Genomic DNA, 14,540 nt, shown 5'->3' on the forward strand with positions numbered 1-14,540 from the left:
CCCGGCCCCGGCCGCCGCCGCCGCCGCCAACGCGGCCCAAGCGGCGCCGCAGCAGCCCGAGGAGGGCGCGGGCGCGGGCCCCGGCGCGTGCAGCCTGCACCTGAGCGAGCGCGCCGACTGGCAGTACTCGCAGCGCGAGCTGGACGCCGTCGAGGTCTTCTTCTCGCGCACGGCCCGCGACAACCGGCTGGGCTGCATGTTCGTGCGCTGCGCGCCCTCCAGCCGCTACACGCTGCTCTTCTCGCACGGCAACGCCGTGGACCTGGGCCAGATGTGCAGCTTCTACATCGGCCTGGGCTCGCGCATCAACTGCAACATCTTCTCCTACGACTACTCGGGCTACGGCGTCAGCTCGGGCAAGCCCTCCGAGAAGAACCTCTACGCCGACATCGACGCCGCGTGGCAGGCGCTGCGCACCCGGTGAGCGGGCGGGGGTCGCGGGCCTGGCGCGCAGGCCGGGTGGCGGAGGGGGCCTCTGGGGCCTCTGGGCGGCCTGCGGGGACCGGGGCTCCTCCTCCGGCGCTGCGGGCGAGCGGAGAGCTCCGGGCCTGCTTCCATCCCCTCCGAAAACCCGCGGTCCGCAGGTTCTTGGAGAGCCCAGACTCGGAGGATTTCGCACGCCTGGGCGCCACTGGCCCACCGGCTGGGCTTTTGCGGTTACCGCAAGTGGCAGCGTGTGGGTGCTTCAGTACGGGGCAGAGGGCAACGACTCGGTTGTCCTTCGTTTGTGTGAGCCGACCCAGAGACTGCAGGTCCTCAGGCCGTCGTGACCTTGGCAAGGCACAGACAGGAGTCTCTAGACCTCAGTTTCCTTCCCTGTAGGGTCCGTGGGTGTGACAGGATGACCTCTACCCGACTTTTCGGTTGTAAAGTGCCCGCAGGCGTCGTCTGGGCAGCCTTGGAGGCAGCTGGAGGGTCGGATGGTCGAGGAGTTTGCCTCCTGGTGGGGCAGAGTAGCTGGCTGCTGGCTGTTGGCCTCAGTAACAGCCCAGGATAAGTTTGAAGCCTGCAGGGTGTAGGGGAATCTCTTGACCTTGAATTAGCATGCAAAGGGCTGCAGAGTATTTACAGAGGAGGGCCTTTTACATTCCAGGCACAAATTGGGGGCATGGTTTAGGGGTTAGACCTGGTGAAATGAGCAAACAAAAAAACTTGGGTTTTATTCTTGGTTAGACAAAGGCCTGGGAAGTGGGCAAGTCTGGTCACCTGTTTGTGCTCCAGTTAGGGTGTCTGTGACCTTTCCCACCTACCTCGTAGCAGCGGCGGTGAAAACACCTGGGGTCATGTCTATAATGAGATGTGGTTTCTTCAGATGAAGCAGTCCCCATAGTAAGTACAACATGCATTATTGTCACTGTGGACCCTTATATAGTTTTTGTCTATAACCTATTTGCTCTCATGCACAGAGCTGGCATTAATGATTTTTCCATTCATGTTTGTATGTGTATGCTTATGTTCATAAATTACCCCTTGCCTGTCTGGGAAAGTGGCTTGGCCGACAGGGCCGTGCTTAGTGTTTAATATACCTTGCATGTTTATGTTCTCCTAAAGTCCGGAAGGAGTTGCCCTCATTTGGGTTGCAGCTTTTCAAAAGTGGCATAGGCAGATGAGAATGTATCATATGCAGATGTATTGGGTCAGAATTCCCAAGCAGTTGCAAGCCACCTGTTCCAGTAAAGGGTTTCAGAAGTATGTGTCATACACAATCAATAGATTGCCAGAGTTTGCTGTTGGTAAAGGTATTAAAAATAAGGTCGGCATTAGGTCTTTTTAAAGGGAAACATGAAAATCCTACCTTGAGTAGATTTTATTTAAAAATTTTTGTAGAATGTTGGTCCTCTGTGTGCGTGTCTGCATTAGAACGAAAGCCTGTGGCAGGGCTAATCCTTTGCCCTGAATATGCAGGTGTGGCCGGGTTGCAACATATGTGAGGCGTAGTTATTTCCTGGAGACTTTTTTATCATACTGAGTTGAATTAAAGGGCATTGCTTTGGATAATGTTGAATTTTATATTACCTCATGGTATATCTAAGCCCATGGTTTGTTTAATATTATGTCAGAACTCTTGTCGAAATTGATTTATTTGCCGTAAAATAGATTAGAATTTAAAAGCTAAATGAGAATCTTAGAATATGAAGAAACTTAGAAAACCTCTTGTCCTATGCTTTTCAATCTATTTTGACTATGACCCCACAGTGAGAAACACATGTTAACCGGGTGCAGTGGCTCACGCCTGTAATCCTAGCACTCTGGGAGGCTAAGGTGGGAGGATTGCTTGAGCTCAGGAGTTCGAGGCCAGCCTCAGCAAAAGCGAGACCCCCATCTCTACTAAAACTAGAAAAATTAGCCAGGAGTGGTGGCGCACACCTGTAGTCCCAGCTACATGGGAGGCTGAGGCAGGAGGATCGCTTGAGCCCAGGGGTTTGAGGTTGCTGTGAGCTATGATGACGCCACTGCATTCTAGCCAGGGCAACAGAACAAGATTCTGTCTCAAAAAAGAAAAAAAAAAAATGAAACACATTTTACATCTTGATCAAGCCCACACATACACATTTGTATCTATATATTGGAAACAAATGTTTCACAAAACAGTATTTATTCTGTGGGCAGTGCACTTAGCAGAACATGTTATGCTTTATTTCACTTTAAAAAAAAAAGGCAAGGCTGGTTGGGAACTGCTAAGCTCATGTTCCAACATACTTGTGGACCCGGCTCGTGCTCACCCACCTCACCCGAGTTCTACGGGGAACCAGCAGTCGGTCTTGTGGCTTCCAGTTTAGTGCTGTTCCGCTGCACCGCCCAGTCATTTTTACCAGGTGTCTCAAGAGGCGCATTTGTTATTCTACCACAGAGGAGTCACCCGATTGCGAAGCCGACGGCTGCCTTAACCGCCTTCCTTCAGCCGCACCCTGGGTGTTCTGCGTGGTTCTGCTCTGGTCTTGCCAGGGACACACCTGTGCTCTGCCCAGTCACGGCCCCTTTCAGGTGGCCGCCATGGCAGGAGCGTCATCTGCCCAGGCCCCCGTTCTTCTGTGGCTGGGTCGGACCCTCTTTTGTACCCCCCAACCCCCTCGTCTTCTTTGGGGATCTCTCTCTTTTCGGACCTGGTCAGCCACGCTCCTCAGGACACTGGTGGGAGAGCCTGGTCCTGAGTCATCCCCGTCCCTGTACTGGGATTGTCCCCCGGGAGGGCTGCGAGGTGTGTGGCAGCGCCCCGCAGCCCCGAGCACCAGGCCAGGACTTTGCCCTCTCTCCTCACGTTCCCGTCTGGCCTTTTGTACGTGCCCTTCTGCTGTGCAGGAAACACTGGGTCCTGACGGGACCCTGGCTGGATCAGGGGACCCTTCGTGTTCCCCGTGCCGGGGTGCCGGCTCCTCTGCTTGCAGTCATCACAATGTTGCTGTCTGTGTCCCCACTAAATTGCCAGAGCCTTGAGGACAAGGACTCTATGTCTCCTCTATTCCCAACAGTTGCTGGCAAAGTGTCTTAAAATAATAGGCGCTCATGAAATATTTGTTTAATGAGTTGCACACATGGGTGCCCCATCAATAAATGGGATAAATTCAATTTTTCCTAAATTGAACTCTTACAAAGACTTGGGTCTTATTTTACCTTCAGGGTGTAGTATCCGCGGGTACAACCACAGACACAAAGGGGTTCAGACGTATTGACTTGAGGTCTGGCCCACTTTGAGTCCATTATACTGGTGTTGCAGTGATATTGAAATATCCGTATTGAACAGAAGAGTAATAACAATCCTTCCTTAGTATTCGTCTTTGCCCTTTCTCCATTACCTGAGCCGGCTCCTGTGCGTGCCGCAGGGAGCTGCCCAGCCCTTCACAGGCACTCCAGACACAAGGGCCCGCCAATGTGCACACCCACATGCGTGGTACAGGCCACGAGTCCCCTCAAATGATGAGTCAAAGTGGGCAAGTAATCTAGAATGAGGGTTTCAGGAGGAAGCAAATTGAGAGGTGAAACCCTAGGATTTCTACCTGAGTTTGATTAGGCAAAAGAGAAACAGAACATGTTGTGAATAGTTTGACATAAGGCGAAAGCACGATGATATTTCTAGAAAGGAAGTAGCATGTTGGCTTGCAGCTGAAGACGGCCGCCATGTGAGCATCCCATGAGGAAGAACGGAACTCTCAGAACAGACTCGTTGAAACCGAAGTAGGCCGCGTGTCCTTTGGGTCCACTTAGAGCCCTTCTCCTCCGCGTACCTTCTCCCTTCCTCCAGGTGCTCTCTTGCCGTGCCGGCTCTGCAGGCTCCCTGGCTGTGCCATCAGGCTGGTTTTTCTGTGGCAGGACCAGAATCTGAGCTGCATCCCGCCAAAACTTACTTATTTGTGGTTCTTTTCCGAGGGACCTTGCTTGCCTCTAGTAATACAGTTGCAAGAGATCTGACACTGTTTAATTTTCCGCGTTAATGGTCAATAACTCCGTAATGTATTCTCTCCCGAGCACGTTTGTTTTTATCGAGGATACTCTTGGAGGCTCAGTCTTAACGAAAATTCGGCCTTAAAACCCTGATGGTGCCGTGGCATATTGGTGGAGGAAGCATTTCATCGATGTAAGTCACTTCAGTCATACTGTCCTGGGGTTACTTAGAGCTTGCTTTTAGTAAGGTCACTGCCTACCTTCTATTCCCGCTTCTACTCCTCACTCTCTCTCCAAATTTAGTAACTTCTCTGCTCTGTTCAGTATTGATAATCCCACTTAAGACTCAGAAATCTGGCTTTAGGAATTGCAGTGTTCATTTTGGTAGCAGCTTTACTCTCTGCACGGGATTTCGCTCAGGCTTCTGTTGAAACCATAAATCTGCTCCACTTCGAGAAGCCCTATGTACAGAATCCAAAACATAAACACACACGCACGCAGTAGATCATTATTTGGATAACAGGATTTTTTTTGTAGGATTGTTTCAAATCACAGGCTTCCTAATTTTGTCTGAAAGATGCGATTTACGAAGGTTTGACAAACACAAAACCTTTTGGACTAGGAGAATTAGTTCCAACTCCCGCACTCCCGCTAATTCGCTATGCCACTGTCTTAGTCAGTTCTGTGCTGCTCCAACAAAATTGCTGAGACTGGGTAGTTTATAAGGAAAAGAGGTTTCTTTCCCACAGTTCTGGAGGCTGGGAAGTCCAAGAGCACCGTGCTTGGCAGGCTTGGTGTCTGGGGAGGGCCCAGTCTCCTCTTCCAGGGTGGTGTCTGGAAGCTTCCTCCGGAGAAGAGCAGATGCTCCCCAAATAGCAGAAAAGCCAAAAGGGCAAGAGAGGGAGGGAGGGAGGGAGGGAAGAGGAGTGAGAAAGGAAGGGAGGGAGGGAAGAGGAGGGGAGACAGAGGTGCCACTTGCCCTTTTATGAAGAGCCCACTCTGAGCTAAGGCATTAGTGCATTCACAAGGACGGAGCCCTCTGGCCTAATCACGTCTTCGTACAGTCACATTGGTAGTTAAATTTCAACTGAGTTTTGGAGGCCACAAACATTCAAACCATAGCAGTCACCTTGAACGAGGCACTTCACACTGTTGGGCTTCACATTCTGTTGTTTTACAACCTAGAACAATGGAATGTGGCCCAACTACCTGACTTCTGGCGTGGTAAGTCTGCGTTTTGTGATTTTTTTCAGGGAAAATACCTAGTGTTTTTTAATTTACTTTTCTTGACTACACTGCGAAGATCAGTGCATGTGGATCTCAACCCTAGCTGTAGTTTGGAATTTCCTAGGTTGATTTTTTAAAAAGTCTGTGATCTATACACATGAGTGTCTGTGTGTGTGTGTGTGTGTGTGTGTGTGTGTGTGTGTGTGTGTGTGCGTGTGCAGCCGCAGTTGAGATACATTAGCCTAGAAACGTCCAAAGCCAGTGTACAAAGATTGGCCTCAATTGTAATCAATTAAGAGTTAAAGAAAAGGGAAGGTTAGAGAAGACGTTTGCACACATCTGTATACAGTGGTCCCCTCTATCCTTGGGGTCATACGTTCTAAGACCCCCAGTGGATGCCTGAAGCCACAGATAGTACCAAACCCGACATACACTATGTTTTTCCTGTCCATACCTACCTATGGTGAAGTTTAATGGATAAATTAGGCACAGTAAGAGATGAACAACAATAGCTAATAGTAAAACGGAACAGTTACAAAAATATACTGCAATACAAGTCACGTGACTGTGGCCTCTCTTGGAGCATCCTATTGCTCTGCACCGTGGGTGACAAACAGAGAAAGCGCCCACGGAGAAGGGGACTGCTGCCGGTGGTTTTGGTCACAGATCTTTGGTGCCCAGGAAAGCACGAGAATAAGCCACATGAGGGGGCAACGGTTGAAAAGAAATCAGCACGTGCATTTTTGCGAGACCCCCGGAGTCTGGCGGGGGCTGCAGCCTAGAACTCGGACGCCGTCGGGACCCTTGGCCCCGTCCAGCCTGTCCCGGTGCTCTTGCTGCGGACCAGCCCTTTCCCTCATTTGTGGTCCTTGCACGTCACCACGCCCCTCGTGCCACTTTGCTCTGACGTGGCTGCCCGGAGCCGGCCTCCTTGCTCCGTGCCTGTTCTTGCTTCATGCGTCATGTGACCAGGTTAGCGATGGCTGGTGTGAAGAATAGAGAAACCTGGCCGCCTCTCTGGGGGCTGCAGGAGGTCCTGGGAGAGGAGGGCTGTGGCCCAGGCGAGCATGTCCAGACAGCTCCAGAGCCAGGGTGGCACCTCGGCACCTCCTGTGCCAGGCTCCTGCTGCTCACTAGCGGTGGGTAGAGGGTCGCACGGGACGACGTCTCCACTCTCCACTCAGCCTCTGGTGCGCGACGTAAGTTCACTCTGACAGAGCATCGGCCTTGCGGAATAGACCGCAATTAATTCCATAAACCACCTCAGTGGAGCCGCCACGTCATTGCCCTTTGTGACCACGTGCGTGGGCGCCCATTGTGACCTGGAGCGGAAGGCTGTGGAGAAACAGGTCCCTTCCCTTGGCTGCCTCCCCCTCTCCTGCCCCGCAGCTGACACGCGCTGTCACCGTGGGGCCTCTGGGGACAAGCGGGCTGTGGTGCGGACATCATGGGAACAGCCGTGGGCCGTGGAGCGCGGGCCGGGATGGGGTGAAGGAGGCGGGGGAGGGAAGGAGGCCGAAGCTCTCTCTGCACAGCGCCGGAGCACCGTACGGCTCAGGTCAGAGATCCCCGGCGTGAAATGATTTAATGACTTATTTCTTCATTTAGATGATTTACAGCCGGAACCGGTTTCTGGCTCTTATGTCAGGGCAACACAGGCAAAGTTGTCTCAAGGGTAACCTGGGGAGGAATGTTCCCCACAGTTCTGAGCTTCCTAGGATGTTTTTTCGGTCGGTTGGTTGGTTGTGTTTTAATTTCTGTGGTTAAGAGTGTCGATTTTCAACTCAAACAGACCTGATTTTAGGTCCTGCTTGCGTTTCGTGGCTTGACCTGAGGCAAGTTTTCTAACCTTTTCTAGCCTCAGTTAAAATAATAATGACAATAACAATGGCCACAACCAACAGTGCTGCGCTCAGCACCTGAAGGGTGGCATTGCTGTTTAGGGTCGTGCATAAAACTGTTGGAGCTGTGGTGGCCAAATCCTCAGGCCGTACTGAGAACCAGAGGCTTAGGAATGTTGAAGAAATTGCTCCTTTTCTCACTCTCTGTCGATGGAAATGCCCGGGTCCAGCCGCCCTGGTGCGTGTGGATGCGGTGGGAACAGTGACGATGGTGTGGCTTTGTGTGCAGCGAGGGCAAGGAGGCTCTGTGTGCTGCTGGTGGCCTGGAGACCTCCAGGCAGGGTGCGCATTAGCGTTTGAGATCTCATAGTGTTTCCTCTGCCAAGGTGTTGATATCCCCAAAGGGGATCTTTAAAGGAGCGGAAACCCTACCTGTAACCCAACACCTGCCATTCCTGGCTTGCTCCCTTCCCGCCACCGTTTCCAGCCTTAGCTCTTAGGAGCTGGCCGGGAACCGGACTCAGCACAGTCAGAGCTGGCTCCACTCAGGCTGTTCAGCTGCTCTTTCCTCACAGCGACCTTCAGCAGGTCGAGTTGTCCTTGCCTGCTCCCGAGTTGGCCCGGGACCCGAGGGGCTGGCTTCCTCTTAAAATATGAATGCTCCCGTCATGCCCTGTGCCTCAGAGTGCCGTGGCGTCTCCGGAGCTCCGTAATGGAGCTCATTGATAATTTCCACGTTATCGATCCGCCGGAGCATGTTGAAGGACGGCAGCACCGGGGTGGAATTGGAGACCTGCTTCCAGGAAGTCCGGTCCTTGAGGTTCCGCACTCAGACCGAGGTAACCGCCGTGTGCCGGTTCCTCGCGGAAGCTCCGAGAGGAGCCCAACCTCAAGGTGGGTTGTTCCCAGGGCACGGCTGAAATTTTCAGGAAAAGGAGTACAGAGAACCCCCAGTTCTGATTATTATTTTGCTCCTTTACTTTACGTTTTTATAAATGGTCGCGCTGAAATCTGAGCAATTACTTTGGTGGAAAAATGTAAAGAAGCCCGTGTTCAGAATGTATCCACAAAAAGCGAGTTTCCAGACGTTAAGTATAACTCTGCCGGCCCAAGCCTCTGTTACTATGCTTGGTGCTCAAATGAAAGTTCTACCTTATCCCAAGCTGTTTTTAGTGATTGTCACGGACATAAGCAAACCCTGTGCGATGATAATTATATAGACTGCGCAGGTCCGTAATACCAGAGCAAGATTTTTGTATTCTGGTTTACCGTAGCGGCCCTAAGGCGGGGCGTGGGTGCTGGGCTCAGAGCGTGAAGGATGCCAGGGCAGCCGGAGGTGCAGAGGGCAGGGGAGCCGTGGGGATGACGGCCCAGAGTGACTGGGCAGGCGGGGTGGGCGGGTCTGTCATGCAGGGCTGTACAGACCAGTTCAAGAACTGGGGCTTTTAGAGCATGAAAAAGGGAGCCACTGAGGGCTTTGGGGAGAAGAGTGACGTGATGTGGCCTAGGTTTCAGAAGGATCACTCTGGATGTGTGGGTGACAAATGGAGGGGCCGGCATGTCAGGGGAACAGGAGGGAGACCAGTTAGGGTCCGACTGTGCTATTTTAGGTGAGCGATGCTGGTGGCTTAGCCAGAGTGGCCGCAGCGGAGGTGCTGAGTGGCGCCCAGACGTTGGATGTGCTGTAAACGTAGAACCAACCGCATTTGCTGATGGCGCAGTGGGGAAGGCAGTGCCAAGGATGACGCCGAGGATTCCGGCTTGAGCGGCAGGACGCCCGAGTTGCCATTCATTGTGGGGAGTTGGGAGTGGCCCAGGGGTGGGAGGGGCAGGGTGTAGACTGGGCGCGAGGCTTTGGGTTTGCTGAGTGTGAGGTGCCCGTCAGACCTGTGTTTGGAGATGCAGAGTAAGCCTGGAGCTCAGGCCTGAGGCCTGGCCTGGCGGTAAACTTGGGGATTGTCCCTTCAAAGAAGGAAAGGCAATCAGCCCAAAACCAACCGGAAGAACTGCAGTTTCGCCTGGGCTGGACCTGCCTCTGCCCCGCCCGCTCCAAAGTCGCCCTGTAAGAGCTCTATCCAGTCCATTCTCCTGGTTCCGTGGCATCTTCGATCAGTGTTTGCACCAAGCCTCTCAAAGAACCCGGTACCGGAGGATCCGATGCTCCTGTGACTCGGGAAGCGCCTGGTCTCCGGGAGAGAGCGCCGTGGCGTCGGGTGGTTGCGTGTTCTGTTTGCCTGGGCCATGGGTCTGCGGTCACGCTCTGTGCCTGGAGAGTGACCGCCGGTTCCCTGTGATTTCTCCGAGCACCCAGCGGGGCGTCAGGATAGGGCCGTGCTGCTGGCGCCCGCAGCCGGGGCGATTTCCCCGAGGGCTGTGTGCCGTAGGCACGGCGGCTCTGCCAGGGGTCTTTCGTTGCTGCGTGCTTCCTGGCTTCCGCTAGATTATTAAAAACAAACCAAAAACCCTCGTGCCGACTCAGTGTGGTCTCGTGTTTCTTGATGTGTAAAATGTGCGAGGACCGTAATTACTTTTGCGGGATTAAGTATGTTGAAGATTACAGTTTTAATTTGCATAATGCCTCCTGCCCGTGTGTTTCCCGTGTTTCCTCTCCGAACTGAAAATGGGGCAAGAGTTTCTTGGGGACTTTTGCAGGCATCTGGACCTTCAGAAATCCATTCTTTTATTGTTTCTGAGTTATCCACTTATCTTTACATTTGCCGAAGAGCTGCAAAGTTAATTAATTACAGCCCCGAACAATTGGAGTCTAAATCTCTTAGGAGTTGTCCCTTCATTTGCGACTCTTTTCTGAAAACAATGAAAGTTGCTGCCTGTATATTTACGAAGGAAAGAAAATGCAGGGGCTTTTCTGTGCTCTTTACGCAGAATGCCCTTCTCCAGCCCGTGCCCCCCGGAGTCCCTCCTGCCCCACCCATACGTCTCCCTTGCTGCCCTTCTCTGCTCCGTAACTCTGCGATGGGCCTTTGCTCAGCTGTGGCTGTATCTGCCTCTTCTGTAGGAATCGACCTCCTCGAGGACAGAGACAGCATCTGATTCCTTTTCAGCTCACCAGAGCCCCGTACGGTGGTCCTTGCACCGCTGAAGGACGGCGCAGATCGCTCCAGGGCATTGTTTGTATTCAGGGCTGCTCAGGTTCGGGACTCGGGGTCTTTGTCTTCCTTCATTCTCGGAATGGAGTCGTCGATCTTCCTGCCAAGGTTCTGCCCCAGGTGGGGTGTGACTGCGTAACCCAGCCTAGGGGAGGCGGAGGGGCGAGGAGGACTCAGGAACTAAGATCCTAGCTTCAGCTGGACCTGGGGCCCTGCAAATGCCTGCCCTTCCTTACAGAAGACAAAGCTCCCTTTCCTAAGAGCAGCCTCAGCTGTGTGGGGCGAGGCCCAAGAAGGTGGTAGGAGCACTTAGAAGAGAAGGGGGATGTTCGTCTTTCTTGTCACGTGTGCGGGTGTGCATGTATGTGTGCGCGTGTGTGCATGTGTGTAGTGCACTGTGTACAGGTCCATCTGCTACCAGTGTAAGACCCACGGTCCCCAGCAGGTGGGTCAAGACCCATCTCAGTCTAATGTGTTTCTAGAATACTTGGGAAAAGTGGTTGTGGTTGGTATCGAGACAGAGGCATATATTTCAAGAGTCTGTTGACGGTGAAAAGAACGCAGAATTCAAACAAAAATTTCTGTCTCTGGTTTCACTGTCTGTCTATTGGTTTCATCTCCCCAGACCCATGAGCCCTGTGCGTTCACTATCTTTCTCATTCCCCTTGGGATGCTGTTTATTAAAAACAAAGCACAGCAAAACTTTATTATGGAAAATCTCAAATTATACACAAATTGAAAAAAGTATCAAGATGAAACCCGTGGCTGTCATCCACCTTCAACAGTTGTTGACATCCTGCCGTTCTGGTAGCTTCCACGGCTCCTGTGATGCACCACCCCTAGTCTATCATTATTGCTTTGTGAAGGTCTTTTTTTTTTTTCCAAAGGAAAAATGTACAAGTGTTAAAACTCACAAATCATTCGAAGGCAGGTGGTTCTAAAAAAATGCACAAATCGTAGCTGCTGATTTCCCAGCGTATCTTGCCGTCCGCACCGGCACTCGGGCCTGGTGATGAACCGGCACAGAGCCCGCTTCCCTGGAGTGCCGGGTGGCAATGGCGTACCGTTACTGGAGTGTGGATTGCAGTGTGAGAACAGAGGTTAAGGGAGCAGTGAATAAATTTAAGACCAAATAGTCACCGAAGGAAAGGCATTGGGGTCTCGGCCATTGTTTTCAACACTGGTCTTAGGAAGACAGAAAGAAAAGATCAGGGAACCCCAGGGCTGTGCCCCGTTATCCAGAACTAGTGGAATGCAGTGGCCAGAGCACCGGTCTGGAGCTGGGAGACCAGGGGCTGGAGAGTCTCGTAATGTCTTTGGGCCTCATAGTCTCCATTTACAAAGAAGGAGGTTCGTGTTAGATGCCAGTTCCGGTGTAGCCGGCGTCCACTGAACGTCTGTTTTGCGTTAAGCGCGTTTCACATATTACGTAATTTTATCATCACCACATCTGTGAGGCGGGGACTGTTGTCTCCATTCCACAGATGCAAAGACTGAGCACAAGGCAGATGAACGACCTGCCCCAGGTCATACCACGGTGAATGGTGAGCCCGGCTTTAAACCCAGGCAGCCTGACCCCGGAGCCTGTGCTCTAACATCAGAACAGACCCGGATGTCGCTGGTCTCCGAGGCTGGGGGGGGGCGAGTGTAAGGTGCTCAGGACAGCGCTGGGCACGAAAAGAAAATACCAGAGTTTACATTTCTCCTTGTTATTTACCGTTTTTCATTGTTGATTTTTTGTTTTCAATGCCGGTAGATTTTGTGTAGGGTTTTAAAATGCATACACACGCTCATTTTTATGAAAAAGGTTGCATGATTAAAAGTTTAGACACCAGTGCTCCAATATATTGTTACTAAATGTATTTTGGGATTTCTTTTCTTAGGAGTATAGTGTCTGAGCATGATCATAAAATGTTTAGAAATCTCAGTCTTACATTACATAAGTCGATGCATGCCAGGCGCTGTGCTGAATGCTAGGTATGGTACTCTACAGCACGAACACATTCTATTTGCATTTTAAAAGATGACTTTGAACACCCTTGGAGAGACTCGCCTCGTGGGATGCTGTGCTGTTGTCTAACGAATTCTGAAGTCGTAAACTGTCTCCTGCATCTTTGGAAATCAGTTGAAAGGAAGAAAAGAGTTGAAACGGCCGCTTGGATGGGTGGTTCCGACTGCGTCACGGTGGCGCTGTGAGCTCTGGTGGGATGAAGTCCGCTGAGGATTAGTGAACAGAAACCTTGGTAGCTTGCAGGCCCGTGTTGCAGGGGTTGGTAGCAAGGACAATAGAGCCAGACACTCGGGTTTGAATCCTGCCTGTTTATCTGTGCCTCAGTTTCCTCTTCTGTGAGGTGGGGAAATGAGAGTCATATATATATAGTAGGGTTGTTATTCATCATAAACGAGTGTTTGTTTGCAAAGCGCATACATGTAAGGAGGAGAAAATAAATTTTTAAAATTGCTACATAATATTTTATGTGTTTATGGGGTGCATGTAGTATTTTGTTACATGCATAGAATGTGTAATGATACATTCAGGGTATTGAGTATCCATCGCCTTGAGTAGTTATCATTTCTATGTGTTAGAAACATTTCAGGTTTTTTTCTAGCTGCTTTGAGATATACGATACATTGTTGCTAACTATAGTCACCCTGCTCTGCTATGGAACACTAGAACTTACACCCTCTACCTAAGTGTGTGTTTGTACCCGTGACCAGCCTCTTCCCCCCACACCCTTCCCAGCCTATGGTGTCTCTCAGTCTACTCTCTACCTCCATGACGTCAAAGATTTTTAGCTCCCACACATAAAGACTCTTCCTTCAAGTTCCTCCCCCCATGAACTGTTGCTAAACTAGGCCTCTAGCTTGTAGTTTAATTTTTTTTAACTGCCTTTGAAGATTTTAAAATATTTATCTATATTACATGTTGTCCTGTAAATTCTAAGCCCCATGCTTTGCCCTTTGATGTCTCCTTGCCGCCGACCTTATCAATATTCAGTCTTGATTTTTAGATCAGAATCTTAAATGTAATTACTGCAGATTAGCACCTGGTGGCTTGGAGGACCGCGGCACCGTTCCAACACGGTGGCGTCACTTTGCTGCAGCTGAGGAGACGAAGCTGATTTGTGAAGGGCAGGGCGAGGTAGAGGAGAGACAGAACTTTGTGAAGTTAGTCTGGATGGGGCCCGCGTTTCATCTTCCCCTGCAGTCACGACAGGCAAAATACAGGGTAGTAGCCACACCTCATATTTTTTTACAGAAAGAGTGTCATTAGGGGGGAACACACCTCGGCCAATACAGTGAGATGTGTCATTGGGTACCCGGAGGTGCCAGCCTGCCAGTGAGAAAACTCAGTAATAGGTGACATGAGAGAGGAGTGACGTTTTAATGACAAAATTTAACATTTTCACTTAAATAGCACATGTAGACAATAACAAGTCAAACAGAAACGATTATGGTAAAAAGCAGACGCCACCTCTGCCTTTACTCCTGGTACCAGGAGCCACGTGAGGACAGTGACGTGTTGACTTTCTGCTAAGAAACATGAGGGGCTCCTGGTCGTCCAATCCTGCAGACTTCCTTTGCTGTCTTCAGTGTTTGATGGTTATTTTGGTTCTTTGTTGGCCGTGCTTTTTATTTTGCTTTATTTCTTGTTTCGTCCCCTTTCGTGAGCGTCCCACTCTGTCCACCTCTCCCAACTCCCCGGTGACGTCGGCTTGGCTTTTACTACTTCAGTGTCACGGTGGCGAGCATTGGCCCGCTCTCTGGTAATCACGGTGACTTTTCCACTGAGTTTTTATCATTTCAATACATAAGTTTTTAAAACCAGTAAATATAGCTGGGCGCGGTGGCTCACGCCTGTAATCTAGCTCTCTGGGAGGCCGAGGTAGGTGGATTGTTTGAGCTCAGGAGTTCAAGACCAGCCTGAGCAAGAGCGAGACCCCGTCTCTACTAAAAAAAAAAAAAGAAAGAAATTATCTGGACA

General features: G+C 51.0%; 1 protein-coding gene across 1 annotated transcript in view; it reads left to right on the plus strand.

The window, feature by feature from the left end:
* The first annotated feature begins 6 nt into the window (after nucleotides 1–6).
* The window catches only part of ABHD17C (abhydrolase domain containing 17C), a 55,882-nt gene continuing 41,348 nt past the window's right edge, over nucleotides 7–14,540 (plus strand). Inside the window, exon 1 of the mRNA XM_012660092.1 lies at nucleotides 7–420. Within this exon, the coding sequence (XP_012515546.1) occupies nucleotides 197–420 (224 nt within the window). The 5' untranslated portion in view covers nucleotides 7–196. The remainder of the gene's footprint in view (nucleotides 421–14,540) is intronic.

The sequence above is a fragment of the Propithecus coquereli genome, unplaced genomic scaffold (genome assembly GCF_000956105.1).
Source record: "Propithecus coquereli isolate 6110/MARCELLA unplaced genomic scaffold, Pcoq_1.0 Scaffold655, whole genome shotgun sequence".
In the NCBI taxonomy this organism is placed as follows: domain Eukaryota; kingdom Metazoa; phylum Chordata; class Mammalia; order Primates; family Indriidae; genus Propithecus; species Propithecus coquereli.